At 46.1% G+C, this 17,340-nt stretch overlaps 1 protein-coding gene across 1 annotated transcript in view; it reads left to right on the top strand.

Moving 5' to 3' along the window:
• The window catches only part of FSTL1 (follistatin like 1), a 51,043-nt gene that overhangs the window by 29,853 nt on the left and 3,850 nt on the right, over window positions 1-17,340 (top strand). The window contains exons 3-10 of the mRNA XM_072724462.1: window positions 3,501-3,605; window positions 5,606-5,735; window positions 6,770-6,802; window positions 8,094-8,224; window positions 12,201-12,319; window positions 13,937-14,049; window positions 14,363-14,473; window positions 15,959-16,035. Coding sequence (XP_072580563.1) covers window positions 3,501-3,605; window positions 5,606-5,735; window positions 6,770-6,802; window positions 8,094-8,224; window positions 12,201-12,319; window positions 13,937-14,049; window positions 14,363-14,473; window positions 15,959-16,035 — 819 coding nt within the window. The remainder of the gene's footprint in view (window positions 1-3,500; window positions 3,606-5,605; window positions 5,736-6,769; window positions 6,803-8,093; window positions 8,225-12,200; window positions 12,320-13,936; window positions 14,050-14,362; window positions 14,474-15,958; window positions 16,036-17,340) is intronic.

The raw sequence follows: 17,340 nt of genomic DNA, 5'->3' as shown, positions 1-17,340 counted from the left end.
AGATTGACGGCTTCAGGTGGGACATTCTTTCCCAAGCCGGCAAAAATCCTGTTATTTGTATCCGCTGCCTGTGGCTGTGGGGTGCTCTCCCAACCCCGCCCTCCCGCCTCCCACCCCACATCTCGCTGGCTGGGAGGGTGGGGCTGCAGGAACTGAGGCTGCATCTGCATTGCGGCGTTGAGTTCTGCAAGACAAAGAGAGAGATTGCCACCTATTGACAGATGTGCCACCTGCAAAGAGGGATGCCAGTGTGACTGGTGCTGCCCCCTTTTCTCTTTGGTCTTAAACAGGAAGGGACGGGGGTTGTTCACCCTTGTTTTTTTCCCATTCAGCCAGTCCTCCCACTCTCAGTATCCTCATTCCAGGGTGACAGAGGCTGGGTGGGGACATGACCACCAAGGTGGTAACAGCACCCAATGACGCAGTTGTCCAGAGAGTCAGTAGCTACGGCAGCTCTCAGCCAAGTGGCGGGCACTCTGCTGCAGACAGTTCGCCTCCTCTAATGCCCACACACCCCTTGCGGGGATTAATGTTCCCATTTCACACATGAGAAAACCGAGGTCTAAGGAAAGTGCCTTGCCCGTTGCCATGGCAACCTAAGGAGCAGAGGTGGGATGTGGGAATTCAAATGTAGTTCTCTGAGGCACTTGTAAGCACTTTCTCACATTTGCTAATTATGCAAATCACACCCCTGTCATAATCTCCTTCACCTTAAATCTTCTGGATATGAAAGTCAATCAAGGATAAAGGAACTGCTTTCCCTTTCGTTGAGTAGGATCCTAGCTCTGTCGTGTTAGTTACTTAACCTCTAAGGCTCAGTTCCTTCACCTATGAAATGGGGAAAGTTAGGATGTCTGACTCATGGCGTTATCCTAGGGCTTAAGGGAGATAATGTATAATCCAAATCACCTAAGCAGACAGCCAGGTATTTATAAACGGGAACGTACTCGTCTGCTGTCTGAAGATCCAGGTTAGAATCCTAGCTCCTCTCATTTTTAGCTTTGGGATCTTTGGGCAAGTTACTTGACCTTCCTGATCTTCAGTTCCCTCATCTATAAAATGAGGTTAATAATAGGCATGTCCTTGCAGGGTTGTTCCTACAGTAAGATGAAATCGTATGTGTGAAAACGCTTTGTAAATTTTAACTGGACTATTCAAATATTAGGCTTTATTTATTTATTTTAGTTTTTATTTTATATTTTTAAAGATTCTATTTATTTATTTGACAGAGCACAGGCAGGGGGAATGGCAAGCAGAGGGAGAGGGAGAAGCAGGCTCCCTGCTGAGTAGGGAGCCTGATGCAAGGGATGCAGGGCTCAATCCCAGGGATCCTGACCTGAGCCAAAGGCAGACGCTCAACCGAATCAGCCACCCAGGTGCCCCAGGCTTTCTATTTTAAATAGAGTATCTGTTTCTTCACATGATTTTGGAGGACCATTTCTGAAAAAATGGCTTGGGTTGAATTCAACCTGGAAGTTAAAGCTTTTCTTTTTCATACTTTAAAAACAGCAACAGAAGGTAAAAGAAGCTCTGTACATGCCACAGGCTAGTCTGCAGGAAGTTCTGCTTGCTTTTCAGTTTGTGATGCCCTTCCCAACACTGTTTCATCTGCACAAGTCAGGGCTGGGACTGACCCCCATTTTATAGATGAGGAAACTGAGGTTCAAAGAATTAAAGTCGCTACTTAGAGACACACAGCTAAGTGGTAAAAGGTCGGCCCGTGGAGCTGTGAACTGGTGTCTTTAGAGCATAGGCATATGCCCGGGCATGTCCTTTTGTGGATTTACTTGTCTGTATCTCTTGGCAAGAGTGTTATTTCCTGAAGGAGAGAGAAGATAGTCTTATCTGAGATTTTTTTTACCCTGGTCAGCAATAGCCTTTCCCCTTCCTTTTTAGAGCTGCTTTTCCCTTCCCAGGCACAGTTAGGAGGGCCCTGCCCCGAGAATATGCTTGATTTATCTCCGCTCCTGGTTTAGGAAACAACAGCTCTCCAGGCTTCCCAGCATTCTGAGAATTACTTCCTCTTTTCTTCCCCGCCTGCCAGCTTTATTGAATTCGCCTTAGCAACATCCAAAAAAGAATGGGTTTAGCAACAGCATCTGAACCAATGAAGTGTGAGTGTGGCAAGAGTTTCTGGACCAATGGGATCCCAGCATGACAGGCAAGATGGCTGGGGAGAGACAATAATAACCTGGAGTTTGCAAAGCAGCCTCCAGGTGGCAGCAGACCAACTGTATTGGGCACAGCCCTCAGCTCTCAGTATCTACTTTGTTTTTGTTTTCTTTGACTTCTTAGATAGGAAACGTATACCAACTACAAGAATTTTAGTATTGCAAGCTTTGCGGGTGTGAATTCTCTGCGTGACATGGTAGACATGGCCTGAAGGGAGGCATCTGAGGCTCCCTGTCTGCCTTTACGCCCCCACCACAGCGCCTGCCATCTTTGTTGGTTTTGTCACAGCCAGTGCTACCCCAGTGGGCGGGGGGCCTGGGGGCCTGTGGTGACTGCTGCTCAGCAGTCACACAAGGGCTGGAGGAATCACATTCTCCTTTGTTCAGCCACCACGACTGCTGGCCTGCGTGACGAATGAGGTGGGGCTGCTTTTTAGCCACCAGTCAATGGGAGGGAAGGAATGTGTCATGGACAGAGAAGGGCCTGTAAAGACTCATTTTCAGTGGCAGAGACTGGGACCACTCCCTCCCTGTAGGTTCTGCTGCACACGTCTGAACAGGAATGTCTGACCACACGGGGTTTGAGGATAATTCTACTGTCTGTCGAGTGGTTTGGCCCTCTTGGTCTTGAAGCCAGAGGCAGATGTGGACAGGGGCTGAATTAGACCCTACCAAGTAATACCAATTCCATGTTTTGATGGTTTAGTGATCCTTCTTTTGTCTTTTGAAATGATACTCCCTTGAACACTACTCAGCGAGATTGTGGTCCTCCAGATAGCCATATTTCTCTCACAGGTCTCTATTTCCATCTGGCTTACTCTTCTCATCCTTTAGGAATTAGTTAAGCATCCTGTCTTTAGAAAGTCTCATTTGATTCTCGCCCTCCTTCCCCCTTTTCCGGATCCTGGTGTCCTGTTACTGCACTTGCATGTTGATTTCTAAATGTCTCTTTATTTGTGAGCTTCCTCAAAGAGTCCTGGCACTTCTTGGGGACAGAGACGGTGCCTTTATAGCTCTTTACTGTAGTGTTGGCATAGAGGGGGGTATTCAGTAACCGCTTTTAAAAGAAAGGAAGCACATAAGAAAGAGACTTTTGCTCTTTAAGAAACGATCTGAGGGACTCAGAGGTAGCTGGGCCTGGGCTGGAGCAGTACCAGCAAGTCCAGGGCTGGCTGTTGGGGACAGATTCTAGCTGTTTCAGGACCCTTTGGCAACCATGAGCCCAATTCCAGACTAAGACTAGAGCCTGAAGAGTAACTGCCGCCATTGGCTTATGCCATGACAGGCTCATCTCTGTGACCTGGTTCTCTTTATGACTTTGTGTTTTAGGAAGAACTAAGGAGCAAATCCAAGATCTGTGCCAATGTGTTTTGTGGAGCCGGCCGGGAATGTGCAGTCACGGAGAAGGGAGAGCCCACCTGCCTCTGCATTGAGGTAAGTCCTGAGGTCACGAGCTAGAGGACAATAGGCCAGACGGCTACCTTGCTGGAGCGGCTGTCAGCAGAGCAGTGCCAACAATTTCATCATCCTTACAAAAGCATACGTCATCTATTGAAAGACAAGGGATATTCTTTTTTAAAAAAATGTTTAGTTTTATAAGATTTTTGTAGCTTAAAATTTTAATAATGCTTTATTAAGTTAATACATTTGTATAAACATAAAATTAGTAATCTTCCCCATAACCCTCAAATCCAGTTAGTCTGAGATGACCAGTGTTAATGGCTTGGTATATATTATTCCACTTTTTTTTCTATGCTACTATAAGTATATAGGGTTTCCCCTCCTATTTTATACAAAACTGGGATCTTAATAAATATATTGTAATAGCATCATATTTATGCAATAATTTTCCCATAGATGGACATTTAGGTTGTTTACCACTACAGACAGTAAAACCCTTATACAACTATCCTTAATGCTGCTGCTTTATTTCTATAGGATTGACTCCCAGTAGGGCTTGCCACGTCAAAGAATATGCATGTTTTTAGAAAAATACTAGATGAAATGAAGATTTTTTTAGTGGGCCTTGTTTTTAATGAGGCTTAAAATGCAATGTGCACATTTGAGAAATACTTCTTTTGTAAGTAGGATTCTAACAAGGTCTCACTCTTCAGGCAAACATAAATACCTTCCTTCCCTTTTCTGTCAAACCAACACAAACCTAGAACTATATCTGTCTTTCTGCAAATAAATACACCCAATTTAGTCCATAGGTGAAGGATTCTGAGCATTGTCCTGAAAGGAAGACCCCCCCCCCCCCCAGCTTAGAAACCTGAAAATAGGACACACTGGGAGCCTTAGGAGGACCTTGCCAGAGGTGTACCTGGCCACTGTGTGGTGGTATGAACCTGAACTTACAGTCAGGAAACCTGGCATCTAGCCTCACGTTGACCACATAAGATCTGTGTGATTTTGAGCAAGTCAGTTGTCACTGGACACTGTGAAAACAAGAGACCATGTTTATCTCGCATGTGGAATATTTAGTAAGAACTCAGTAATTGATATTGGTTAAATGAAGTTTGTCTTCCCAGGCTTTGGTATTTTCATCTAAAATCGGAGAAGCAGGGCTACCTTCCAGCTCCAGTGTTCCATGCTGCTTCTTACCAGATCTGCTCTTTCTTGCTTTGGTACCTTTATCAGGGCTGAGCTGAACGTGGTTCCCCCTTACCAAGCCTTTCAAAAACCACAGAAGCCTAAAGACACCGGGCTTGCCTGTGGCCATGGCCCTTGAAATAGCCAACAGACAACCGACTTGCCAAGTGAACTTTAGTCCATTTCCCTGTCCATAACGATTCTCTGTAGCACTTGACAAAGACCCAGGCGTCTCCAGCCCCACCTCCCAACAGGCCTTGTGAGAGCAGGAGGAAAACAGAATGGCCCCCAAATACTACACAAAGTAAGAGAGCAAAAATCCTTCTAGTTAAACCCCGAAGGAACTGAAGAATTGGGGGAGGGAGGGAGGGTGTGTGTGGGCACGTGTGCGCATGCGTGCACCTGCCTATCAGTCTCCACGTTCCCTGCTCTCAATCTGGCTCTTGTGTCATAGAATGTTGGTGTTTTAAAGGATCTGAGTTCATCTAAAGACCTCAAGTGACTTTCTCCAAAGTGACAGAGCATTCACATTCCTGACTTCTAATAAAATGCCCCCGCTGCTAATTTGATAAGGTCAGGGTGGTCTGTTTCTTCACTGAATGGAAGAGATGACCCTGAACCGGGATCAGCCCAGGGGACCAGGCAGGGCTGCAAAATGATGCATGCCTCCAACCCCGAGTGGGGTAGAGTCCCCGATGCCAGAGCTGAGGCTCCCTATCAGGGTGCACCCACAGGCTGCATGTGTGTGCTTGTGTGCGTGCGTGTGTGTGTGTGTGTGTGTGTGCATGCATGCGTGTGTTGGCACCCTGATTGCACGGACATCCTCCTTGGGTTTGTTTCAGCAATGCAAACCTCACAAGAGGCCTGTGTGCGGCAGCAACGGCAAGACCTACCTCAACCACTGTGAGCTGCATCGAGACGCCTGCCTCACTGGATCCAAAATCCAGGTCGATTATGATGGACACTGCAAAGGTAAGGTGTGCTCTTACCACCATCTCCCAGCTCCAGCCAGAGGAGCCAGGGGACACATCAGTGTGACCTGGCTTCCCAGAGCCCTTTCCACTTGACCACAGCACCCAAAGCCACAGAGGCGACCCAGCTCTTGGCGCTCATGAGCCTACTGGCTTCTGCCCAGGGTTTCCTGCATCAGCTTCCCCAGGGGGCTTCCAGGACTGTCTGCAGTGGATAGGGGACCACATCAGTAATCTATAATAATAAAGAAGGGTTTAAATGAATTCTTTACCTTTTTAAAGCAGATAATTTCATTTTTTATTTGTTTTTTTAAAGATTTATTTATTTATTTTAGAGAGTACAGTCGGGAGGGGCAGGGGAAGAGGGGCAATCCCAAGCAGACTACACTGAGCATGGAGCTCGGTGTGTAGCTCCATCTCCCGACCCTGAGATCATGACTTGAGCTGAAACCAAGAGTTGGATGCTTGGCACCAAGCACACTGACTGGCACACTGACTGTGCCACCCAGGCGCCCTGAATTTCACTTTTAAATTTGGGCACGTCTCAACTTTGATTTATATATTTCTTCTATTTTGCACTCAAATCATTGCCATTAGGATAAGAGGGAGGGGCTCCCAAGCTCGTTGCTAATTAGCCTGCCAAGCCACAGCCCCACTCAGCCCCTCTCAGCTTTGACCTGTCCTGGTGAAATAAGAAACTATTTCCCATGTGTGAGTCTCCACTCTCTAAAATGATTCCAGAAACCTATTCCAGATACCCAAAGTCCCAGCAACCCATTCCCACCCCTCAGCCTCACGGGAGGAGGTATGAGACCTGGAGGGCAACTCGATTCCCAAAAATGTCAAATAAAGCAGCGAAGAAAAAAATCCCCATGCTCAGGCCCTGGAAGAAGGAAAGGAGACAGGGCCCAGGATAAAATGACGAAAAGTGTGTAAGTGGCCCCCTTAACATGGGATGGTTTTAATCCTCGCAATACACAGAAATGTTCTTTTGTCTTCACTTTGTATTATGCGTGTCCTCCTTTTGATTTGCAGAGAAGAAATCCGTGAGTCCATCTGCCAGCCCAGGTGAGTGCCTCTTTTTTCTCCAGGGTGCATTTTAGGAAAGACATTCTTTTTGTGAGGGCATTTTGTGTTTCACGGTCTCTGCTGAAGCTCACAAGATCTGTGAGTCAGAGCTTGTGACCCAGAACTGGTCACTCCTCAACACAGCTCGGGAAAGCTGCAAAACTGCATTTTTTTGTGCTTGCCATTTGAAGCAGCTGGTTGGGTCAGAATGTTGGCTGTGTTTTCCATTTTTGCTGAGTAGTGATTGCATTAAAAGGACAGAAAAGCCACCGAATCTTTCCTTCAGTGCTCTGTAATTCATGCTGATGTTACAGGACTAGCGGAGTCAGAAAGCACAACTTCTTTTGACGGGAGATAATTGGAAATGCTAGTAGGACTTTTTCCATGGTATTCTATGGGTAAAAATTAAAATTTCATCATGATAAGTACAGAATCTCATCGTATGCTTTTCCTTAGTTCTTTAAATAATAGGTCATCTTTATTGTAATGACCTCATAGATGAGGAAATTGAGGCTTAGAGAGATTAAGTGAATTTCCCTGAATTACAGAGCTTGGAAGTGGCACCCACATTTCTATTCCCCTGGCTCAGGGCCCTATGCACATCCCAGTGTGTGTTGTCTTCCAGGAATTTCCTCTTGCCAAGGCTTTCCCTTCTCTGTCCCCCCTACCCAACCCTCAATCCCACCTGTTATTGCCATGTGTCTTACAACAGCTGTTCAGAGCAGGATTACAGCATGGCCCTCTCTTGACCTTGTGTTCTGTAGTTTAGAACAAAGGATAATGCAGACAGTGTAAAATTTTAAGTAGGAGAGTTTTGATAGACCCAGTTGGCAGAGGAAAAAGCTATAGAGAAGTTAAAATCTGGTGGCATGAAAAATTATAATGTGCTCCTTCATTCACTTATTATTTCAGCTCAGCTTTGAGCCAAGAGAGCTGTTGATTGATTGATTGATTTTTTCCCCCTCAGCTTCCTGAAGTTAATGAAAATGCCCTTTATTTTTCTGCTCTATGTTTTCCTCACCTAAGTAGCATTGTCTCTTTGTTTCAATATTCTCGATTGTTATAAATTTTTTTAGAAACATAAGCTTGAATACTGGTTTGGATGCTTTCCGTTGTCCATCGTGTATTGACCCCTGTCAAACATGTGTGATAATTTTGTGTCCCTGGAGTGCTGTGGAAATTCAATAAGAAGCCATATGCAGAGCCCCATTCGCCGAACCTCCCACAGAATGGCTGCTGGGTGACACTGAGGTCCCTACTGCTCAGCTGACCTCCCTCCCCTCTCCTGCAGTCGTTTGCTATCAGTCCAACCGCGATGAGCTCCGGCGTCGCATCATCCAGTGGCTGGAAGCAGAGATTATTCCAGATGGCTGGTTCTCCAAAGGCAGCAACTACAGTGAAATCCTAGACAAGTACTTTAAGGTAATCCAGAGCTGGGGTTAACTCTTCAGCCCCAGATAAGGGGAGACTTCCTCTCCCATTGCCCGATCACATCTTCCATCACTCCATGAAGCCGTGATAGTTGCTTTCTGACCAGCTTGATCATTGGGACTCCGGCAGTAGAGCCTTTGGGATCTACTGCACATGTATATGGCCAGGCTCTGTCCCCCTATCCTGTATGTATCCCCCACCCTCTACCTCCTAGAGCTAGCTGTTGATACACTATGACTTCTGATCTCACCCAGACCCAGGCTGCTTCAGCCTCCTTCCCCCTCAGTTTATCATTTCTCTAAGTCATTAGCTTGACCGTCCCTGGCCTGTAGAGCTCCTCCTCATCAGAGAAGTCAATGGACTGGCATTTCATGGATCTAGGATTCCTCATGAACTTAGATATTGCTTGTCCCATCGTTTAGTGTAGGAGACAGGTTGTTCCACTTGGGGACAGGAGAGATCCTGCTTTGGAAAATGTTGGAAATAATATTTTGCAATGAGTAGGGCTCCCATGGCACGTAGATTTTTCAGAGAGCTGGAGACATTGTTAGAAGAAGCAGTTAAGGGCGCACTTCCAGCTGATTGACAAGAACACAGACACACACACATATGTCTGTTACACCCAGGGGTAAAAATACCACAAGCAGACCATGCACACGACACACACATCCCACATACAGAGATGCACTCCCCACACAGAGACACAGCCTACTCACAGACACACATTCAGATACCCACATTCCCAGCTAAGCAAAAAGCCCCCTTTACCCCAGATGCACATCTCTAGGTAGATGCCCTCATGCTCATCCACAGATCCACAGGGGTATATGTTCTCACGTGCTTCCAGGGCCTCCTGTCCCAGGCCACACCCAGCCTGGACTCAGAAGCTACCCCAGACACTTAAAGGATTCCTTGGCAGCACATGAGGGATTCTTTGGCAGCTCTGTGGCCACCACACATGCTCAATACCAGCCTCATCTGTGAATTCCTCTTCCTTTTTTTTTTTTTTTTAATTCCTCTTCCTAACTGACATTATGGACCTCATGGATAAAGAAATACTGGACTGGGTATTTGGTCATTTAAGACTTCACTTGTGTGACTGCGTTTAGCGAGTTCTCTCTGGGTTCCAAGTGTTTGAGATCGCACCTGGCGGAAAAAGCACAGCCCTTCTCATCTGTCCTCTGTCTCAATCTGCCAACACTACAGAGCCCTTGGGGCAGAGGGTGGTTCCTCAAATACAGAGAAATATGTTATAGTGCTGAGCCAGGAGCAGAAAGTAACTTGAAGAAAATGATTCTTCTGAAGCTGAGTGAGGAGCACGTGCCACATCTGCCATGGCCGCCAAGGCCCAGGAGACCCAGGACCCTCTTTCCAAGGGGCCTCTTGGGACCTTGTAATCATTCATAGTGGCCCCTTGGTGACACCCTGCCTCAGGCACCAATGGCACCTGTTATTACTTTGATTCCCTAGTACCTGGACCCCAAACCCCCCTCCACCTCTCCACCTGCTCCGGCAGTAACTTCTCTAATAGGCTCTCATCTGAGACCCATTGAGAAAGTAGCTTCCTCTAGGGCATTCCCACTCCTGACCAAGGAAGCTTGATCATGACTGACACACACACGCTTGCTTTTGCCAGACACTCTGGCAGTGTCTTTTGTGAAAATCAGGGTTTCACTATCTACTTTTGGATGATTATTGGAGTCCTGTGTGGTGCAGTCTTCTGAGGGAGATTCCTTCCCACTAGGCAAACAGCTGCCTGTCGGTGAGAGATCTGATATCTCATGGAAACTGTTTCTGAACCAGTGAACTGCCCTCCAACTCAGCTGGTATTCCTTATATCAAAATTAGTTGAAAAGAAAATGTAATCAGAATTTGGATAAGACCAAAACCAGACTCTCACTTTACCTAGTGATTCATTCATGATTTCTCCGATGAACATGTAACAGACCCAGGTAGAGAGAACCTGTCATGGCCACGTCATATACACACGCTGGACTCTTGGTGGCAGACCCCTGGTGGCCAAGGCCACGAGTGGAGCCAGACTTACCTCCCTTACTCTGGTGTCATGTCTCCTAGCTCCATAGGTGCTGTGTGTGAGCGAGTGCCTGACGTAGCCCATCCGCTGAATAGTCTCTAAGTTTGCACTAAGCCCAAACATTTTTAATTTTGTATCACACGTATTCCTGCCTTCTACAACCCTACAGTTACACAGAAGGAAGGGGTGTTACATCAAGTATAGATAGAGCTGGGAAATGCAGGCATACAGAGGTATACTGTGCCTTTTGTCACTGGTTGGCTGAACAGAAGCTGAGCGAGTTACGTTGATCCATGATCCAAGTTCATGACCCCCTAGGCGAGCCTTCCAGGCAATCCAGGCTATTTCTGCGGCTGGTGGAGGCCTGTGGATTCCACAATAGAGCTGGCCTGGGGAGGCCTGGCTGGCTCTCCTCTCAGCTTTAGGCCTGGATTCTGGCCCTACTGAATATGAAGTGCACGCAGCACTGCCTTTTGGGAGCTGCCTGGCCCATGTGTCACAGGCTCCTGGTGTCCCCAGGTGCTATAGGGCACCGGGTCTTCAGGCTCACTCTCTCCTCAGGCCGTGATGGCGTTGGAGTCCGTAAGAATTGCTTCTGTCTGTCTAGCACTTAGAACATTTGGGATCAAGAAAGTCCTGCTCTGCTAAGAATGACACCTGGCCAACCTTATATAATTTCTCTCCATTAATTAATTGAACTTTCACAAGGTGAAGGGCAGTTTCCTCAGGGTGAATGTATAGTGACTAGAAAACATCTGAGACCTGTTGCTAGGAATTGGGACAAGAATGAAGAGGTACTAAGGAAGGGCTGACATAGTTTGTTTTATACATACCTGTCATTTTACGCACCATGGAAAGATTTACAATCTTAGAGTAGAATGCATGTGACCCATGACAGTCATGGAAGGGGAGTCCCTTTTACCAGGAAGACTGGACCGACTTTTCTTCCCGAAGCCTTTACACCACCTGGGGAGCCACCTTGAAAGTAACATGGGAATGCTGGTTATCTCCCAAGGCAGCAGTATGAGGCAGCCTAGGGAAAGAATTTTTTAAAAAACATTTTTCCCCCCATTGGAACTATTTAGGAGAGCAGCCATATCAACTTAGAATTTGATAAGACCTTGAAATCGACACCTTCCTCCTGCAGCTGGGACCTGGGCATTTTGAATAGTCCCAAATGGCTATGGTCTAGGACTATCTTGCCAAAGAGGGGGGTAATGCCTGAGCTCACTGTACCCTCATCGTGTGCTTGTGGGATGTCAGCTGGATCATGAGGACAGCCTGTGCTCAGTAAGCCAAGGACCTGTGCACACGCCTGCGATGGGGTCCCCCACCTTCTGCCTGCAGGTGATCAATTCGGGGCCTTTGCTTGTGACTTCTCACTGATAGGCTTGGTTAGAGGTACCGGTATAGATGTTAAGCACAAGAGCAGACCAGGGAAATCAAGCAGCAAAACGTGGTCCTGTGACTCCCAGAGTGAGCTCTGAGAGTCACCTGCATTGCTCTTCCCAAGCAGCTTGTTAGAGATATGCATCCTGTTACAAGTCCATTAAGATATGAGAACAGCGTATGGTGGCTGGCCCGAACCAAGATGTTAAGCAGAGAATGTCTGCAGGGCAGTGTCAGGGAGGAGGCTGCAGAGTGCCCTCAAGCACCCAAGGCTGGTTGGGTAACACAGGCCTATGCCCCGGCCGCCCTTCTGAGCAAGGTATTGGGTTTGAAAGGCCCTCCATGGCCTCTGCCCACACACTTTAACTTGTATGTCTTGAGGAGTGAGTGCCTTCTTAAGTCTTCGTTTGTTGCTGTAGCTCTGAGGCCAGGCCAGGGCAGGGTCAGAGTATATCGAGAGCAAGGTGAACCAAAGATGGGCCAAGCTGAGTGGGAGACAAACCTACAAAATGTTCCTGAAAGATCTCTTCATCCCCTTTCTAGAACGTTGATAATGGTGACTCTCGCTTGGACTCCAGTGAATTACTGAAATTTGTGGAGCAGAATGAGACTGCCATCAACATCACTACCTATGCAGACCAGGAGAATAACAAGCTGCTTAGGTGAGTGGAGCTAAAGGATCAAGGAGTGGTCCACAAGGTGAAGGCTGGGTGGATAGGAAAGGGGATTTGAATCCCTTCCTATCTGCAAGGAGCTACAGTGCAAATAGGAATTCTGTCCTGGTCTATTTTGTGAACATTATGAACTAATATATTGAGCACTCCTGGTATCTGATCAAATAGTTGTTTTTTTTGGCCAGAACTTGCAAGGAATACGATGTAATCCTTTTTTTTTTTTTTTTTTTTTTTTAATACGATGTAATCTTAAAGTAAATTATCAAGGTCACATCAGAGCAAAAGTGTTGCTGAGTATCGTGGGGAAGGTTTTAATGGTTAATTTTCTGAAGGAATTACATTACTGTATTATTTAACTGCGAATCAAAAATAGCTTTAGTTCTGATTTTTAAGATAATTGGTGCTGTTTCACATAGAGAACCCTAATTGTCACAAATGAGAGCATGTCCCTGTCCTTTTCTGATATTATTCCAGAGTAAATATTAATAAAAACTAATCCCTGAGAAATTTCCGATGTGGTTCCAGTACATCAGCAAGATTTAAAAATAGGAACAGCACCTCTTTTGTTCTGAAGAAGTAGAAAGCATGAAGCCCAGATTCTAGAATGACTTTTTTCTTAGTAATAGTTCATGACCTTACAGTATAATATCTGAAAATCCTTCATATTTTGATAACTTGAAATTAGATAATATTTTAGAAGTTCAGTGTTTGATCTTCCTAACATCCCAGTGAAGGAGGGCTCCCTGTCCTCATTTTACAGATGAGAGATCAGGCTCAGAGAAGTTGAAGAGCTAGCTCAAGGCCATTTGGATAGGAGGTGATTGGATCAGGGCTCAAATCCAGGTCAAGAGGAGCATGTGGGAACTGTGGCTCCATAAACTTTTCTGAACATACCTTTCTCTTTCTTTTTTTTTTTTTTTTCCTTTTTTTTCTTTTTTTTTCCTTTCTCTTTCTAGAATAATGATAGTGACAATGCCTGCTTGAACACCATATTCTTTACATCACATATTCCATTCCTACTATCACCTATTCTTCTCCCTTCTGATTTTTTCAAGACTTTATTTATTTGACAGAATGAAAGAGAGCGGAGGGAGGCGCAGAGGGAGAAGGAGAAGCGGACTCCCCACTGAGCAGGGAGATGGATGCAAGGCTGGATCCCAGGACCTCGGGATCATGACCTGAGCTGAAGGCAGATGCTTAACCGACTGAGCCACCCAGGCACCCCAATCTCCCTTCTGTTTTGATTTTCCTAGTTTGGTTGACCCCAATACATTGGGGAAAGGCAATTGCTCATGGAAGGTGTGTGGGCAGTGAGAACGTCTATTAAAGTGGACAGAACCACTCAGGAAACTTTAGTCTTCTTGGGAGGAACATTTGAACAACACGAGTGATCTGACATCAAGCATAACAAAGTAAAGGTTGGATGCTCATAGGAGTCAAGATGGATGATGCTTGTGGGAAGGCAGTAAAGAAAGTTCCTCAGTTAACAATCAACCCCTTGGCCTCCTATGGGGACCCATGTGTATGTGATCATGATGCTTAGTTCCTTTCCATTGGCGTGAAGCTGAGTTCTTGCTGACACATTTCTCCTATGTTTTATTCCAGAGGACTCTGTGTTGATGCTCTCATTGAACTGTCTGATGAAAATGCCGACTGGAAACTCAGCTTCCAAGAGTTTCTGAAGTGTCTCAACCCGACCTTCAATCCTCCAGAGAAGAGTATGCTTAACCTAAGAAATACAGAGTTGTAGGGAATGGGGGCATTTGGGGAGAGCCGGAAGGCCAAGATAGAGAGTCTTGATGGAATTTTCCAGAGCTTGATAAGAAAACTTCCTTCCACAATTCTAGACTGGGCCCTAGTCCATCGTTTACATGCTGAGGTTAGGGTTCAAAAATCTTTGGATTGATGGCGTCATTCACTCAGATATGTTGCATCTGAAGGATAAGCAGAAGCAAAGTGCACAGACGGTAGCCAAGATGTCCTGTTCCACCCTCACTCTAAACTGTTGCCTCTTATTTCCGATCCCAACAGAATGTGCCTTGGAGGATGAGACATATGCAGATGGAGCGGAGACCGAGGTGGACTGTAACCGTTGCGTCTGTGCCTGTGGAAACTGGGTCTGCACAGCCATGACCTGTGATGGTGAGCTGTCCCTAGGGCAGAAAGAAGGAATGGCAGGAAGAGAGCTTCCTTTGTAAACTCAACATAGGAAAAGTCAGAGTGGGGATGATGGAGAAGAGCATAGTGGCCAGAAGCAAGGAAGCTGGGGAGCAAGTAACAGCCTCCAGCCTGTAGCGTCAGAGTGCCCAGTGGGCAGCATCAAGGGCACAGCACTTCCGCCAGATCCATTAAGTTCAAAAATCACTCCAGAGACTTGGTATAACAGGGGTTTAAAATGCAGGGCAAGATCAAATGTTGATGAGATTGGAAAAATAATAACAACAATGAAAGCAAATGCTTAGAACTATGTGCCGGGCACTCTTCTCAGCACTTCACATATTAACCCATGACCTTATGACAGCTTCTTAATCCTTAGGACAGCTGAGGAAATCATCTATGTAAAAGACTCAGGTGGTTGGAAGACAGAATGACTCCCGCCTTGCTGTCCATACTCAGCAGAAAAAGACAAATGTTTCTAGGCCCTCTTTGAATTAACAGACTTGAGTTATCCCTAAGAAAAAAAATTGAGACATGATTAGGGTGGGTTGGGGAGAGAGAGAAATCAGAGACAGTTTGGGGGGACCAGTGCAGAAACCACATGGCATGTTGGAATGATCCCAAAGATCAGAAGAAACTCTTGAATCAGAGCCAGGTCACAGGAAAAAAACAAGCACCATTCGGGTTAGACAAAAGATGAAGATTAGACAAAAGAGAAAGGTGAAGCCAGGTTGAGAATGGAGAGGCACATGGGGTTTGAGAAGAAATGTCAGTTGGTAGGAACCCAGCCCAAAATTTATACCAGATGGGTGAGTTTAAAATTATATCTTTTTAAAAAACTGAGATAAGAAAGAACAGGCTCATCTTAGGATCATGTTTAGGAAGGTCAAGTTAGACGGTAACTGGGAGACAGAGGTCAGAAGAGGTCCTTCTAGATGAGAAGCGTAGGCAGCAGCAACAGTACAAATGCAACTCAGTCCTACCAGGGCATTCCTAGTCTCTCACTCCCCAGGACCAAGTCTCTTCTCAGTGTGGGAAGGCAGGAAGCCAAGACAATTCCAGAGACAAATGGAAGAGCAGGAAGAGGAGGTTTAGAAACTAGAAATCCTAGAAGTTGCTAGAAATCAAAACTAAATTAGGGTAGCTAGGCTAAGCACACAGTAGCTATTGAAGCCAAATGAGAACATCTCAAAATACTACCCAACCTGCCTCAATCAGGAAGCATCCTATACTTATCTTCCCAAAGGCCCTGCAGTAGCTCTCCACACCTAACTGTTCCTGGTCTGCCTTTGTACAGGTAACCATCCATTCCTAAGACACCCGATTCGGGGCTCGATCCCAGGACCCTGAGATCATGACCTAAGTGGAAAGCAGACACTTAACTGACTGAGCCACCCAGGCACCTGCTATTGGGGGAATCCTAAACTGGCTTCCCTCAGTGACCACTGCTCTGAAATTTGGTTCTTACAGGAAAGAATCAGAAGGGGACCCAGACCCAGACAGAGGAGGAGATGACCAGATATGTCCAGGAGCTCCAAAAGCACCAGGTGAGTTGCAGCCCCCATGCTGGCTCAGGTTCTGATCCTGCCACTCAGCCCTTCCACCATTCGGATGTTGCCTAATGCTCCAGGAGACCAAGGGGTTACTCTGTGGCTAAGTAAGTCCTGAATGATGAACCCACAGTATCAAATCATGATACAGACGGGTCCCTGATGGAGTCCTTGCAGGGTCCAGCAGGTCCTAGCAGATGTAGGCCACAACTTGGTTAATGGCTTTATAAGTAAGAATTAGGCAGGTGGTGATCTGCAAATAGGTTGGCAGTGGCTTGCAAGTGAGCAGGGGCTGAAGCATGGTTACTGTTCCCTGTCACAACCAATGCCCAGACCCGAACCAAAGACTCTGAGCTCCTGGGGGGCCATGAGCAGGAAGTTAGTGAAAGTGGACCACTGCAGAAAGGTTTTCAGCTAAATGCTAAGCTGGTTAGAAAACAGCCTGAGATTGACAAACCCGGAGAACTTAGAGATTCTGTGTCCTGGAGACTTGAGAAGACAATAAATAAGAATTCTATTCAGGTTCTGTGCCACTAAGTCAAAGGCCTTCTTGGGGAGAAGGCTCTCAGCAGAATAGCAGTTCACGGCCGTACTTGGGTAAGGGCCTAGAGAGGGAACTTGGGTGTGCAGGCTCTGAGGCCTGTCTTCCTGCTGGCTTACCATGTAGTGAACAAAGGACCTTGTGCCTCAGGTCACCTGTCTGTAGACTGGGTCTGGTATACAAGCCTTCTCTCTGCCTTAAGTTCCGAGGGAATGTAACAGTCACAAGAACTGCTAAACTACTGACATGAAGTATTGGACTTGAAAATAATTATTCATATTAATTGCTCAAAAATAATTGCTCATATTCATTGACAGTTTTTAATATGCATTTTGGCATTATTGTCACTGATAACATAGAAACCTCATGTCAGTTTCTTAAGCCAAAGCAGAAGCTCCTAGCCTTCTGTTTTTCCATATTTCATCAGCTCTGAGTCTCCAGAAGAGTCTGATCACATAAAAGAAAAAAAGAACCTAAAAGAAATTCCTTCCCTCTGGGGTGGGGGAAATGATCAGAGTAGACAGTGGGAGGGGGGAGTAAATTATAATAGCTTACATTTTTCTGGGTCTCTGTTTTATGTGAGTTCCCTGAGAAAGCAGACACTAAGGCAAGGACTCGAGTACAAATAGTTGATTTAGCAATCCTAGGAGACACCAGAAGGGGAGTTGGGAAGCAAGCCCAGGAAGGGAAGGAAGCAATAAAGATTGTATATCCAGGCATGTAACCACTGTGGGCGTGTGGAGCTTGTCCTGTTGTGGAGC

Source organism: Vulpes vulpes, chromosome 1, assembly GCF_048418805.1.
Source record: "Vulpes vulpes isolate BD-2025 chromosome 1, VulVul3, whole genome shotgun sequence".
NCBI classification, from domain to species: Eukaryota; Metazoa; Chordata; class Mammalia; order Carnivora; family Canidae; genus Vulpes; species Vulpes vulpes.
This window is presented reverse-complemented; position numbering and strand designations above follow the sequence as displayed.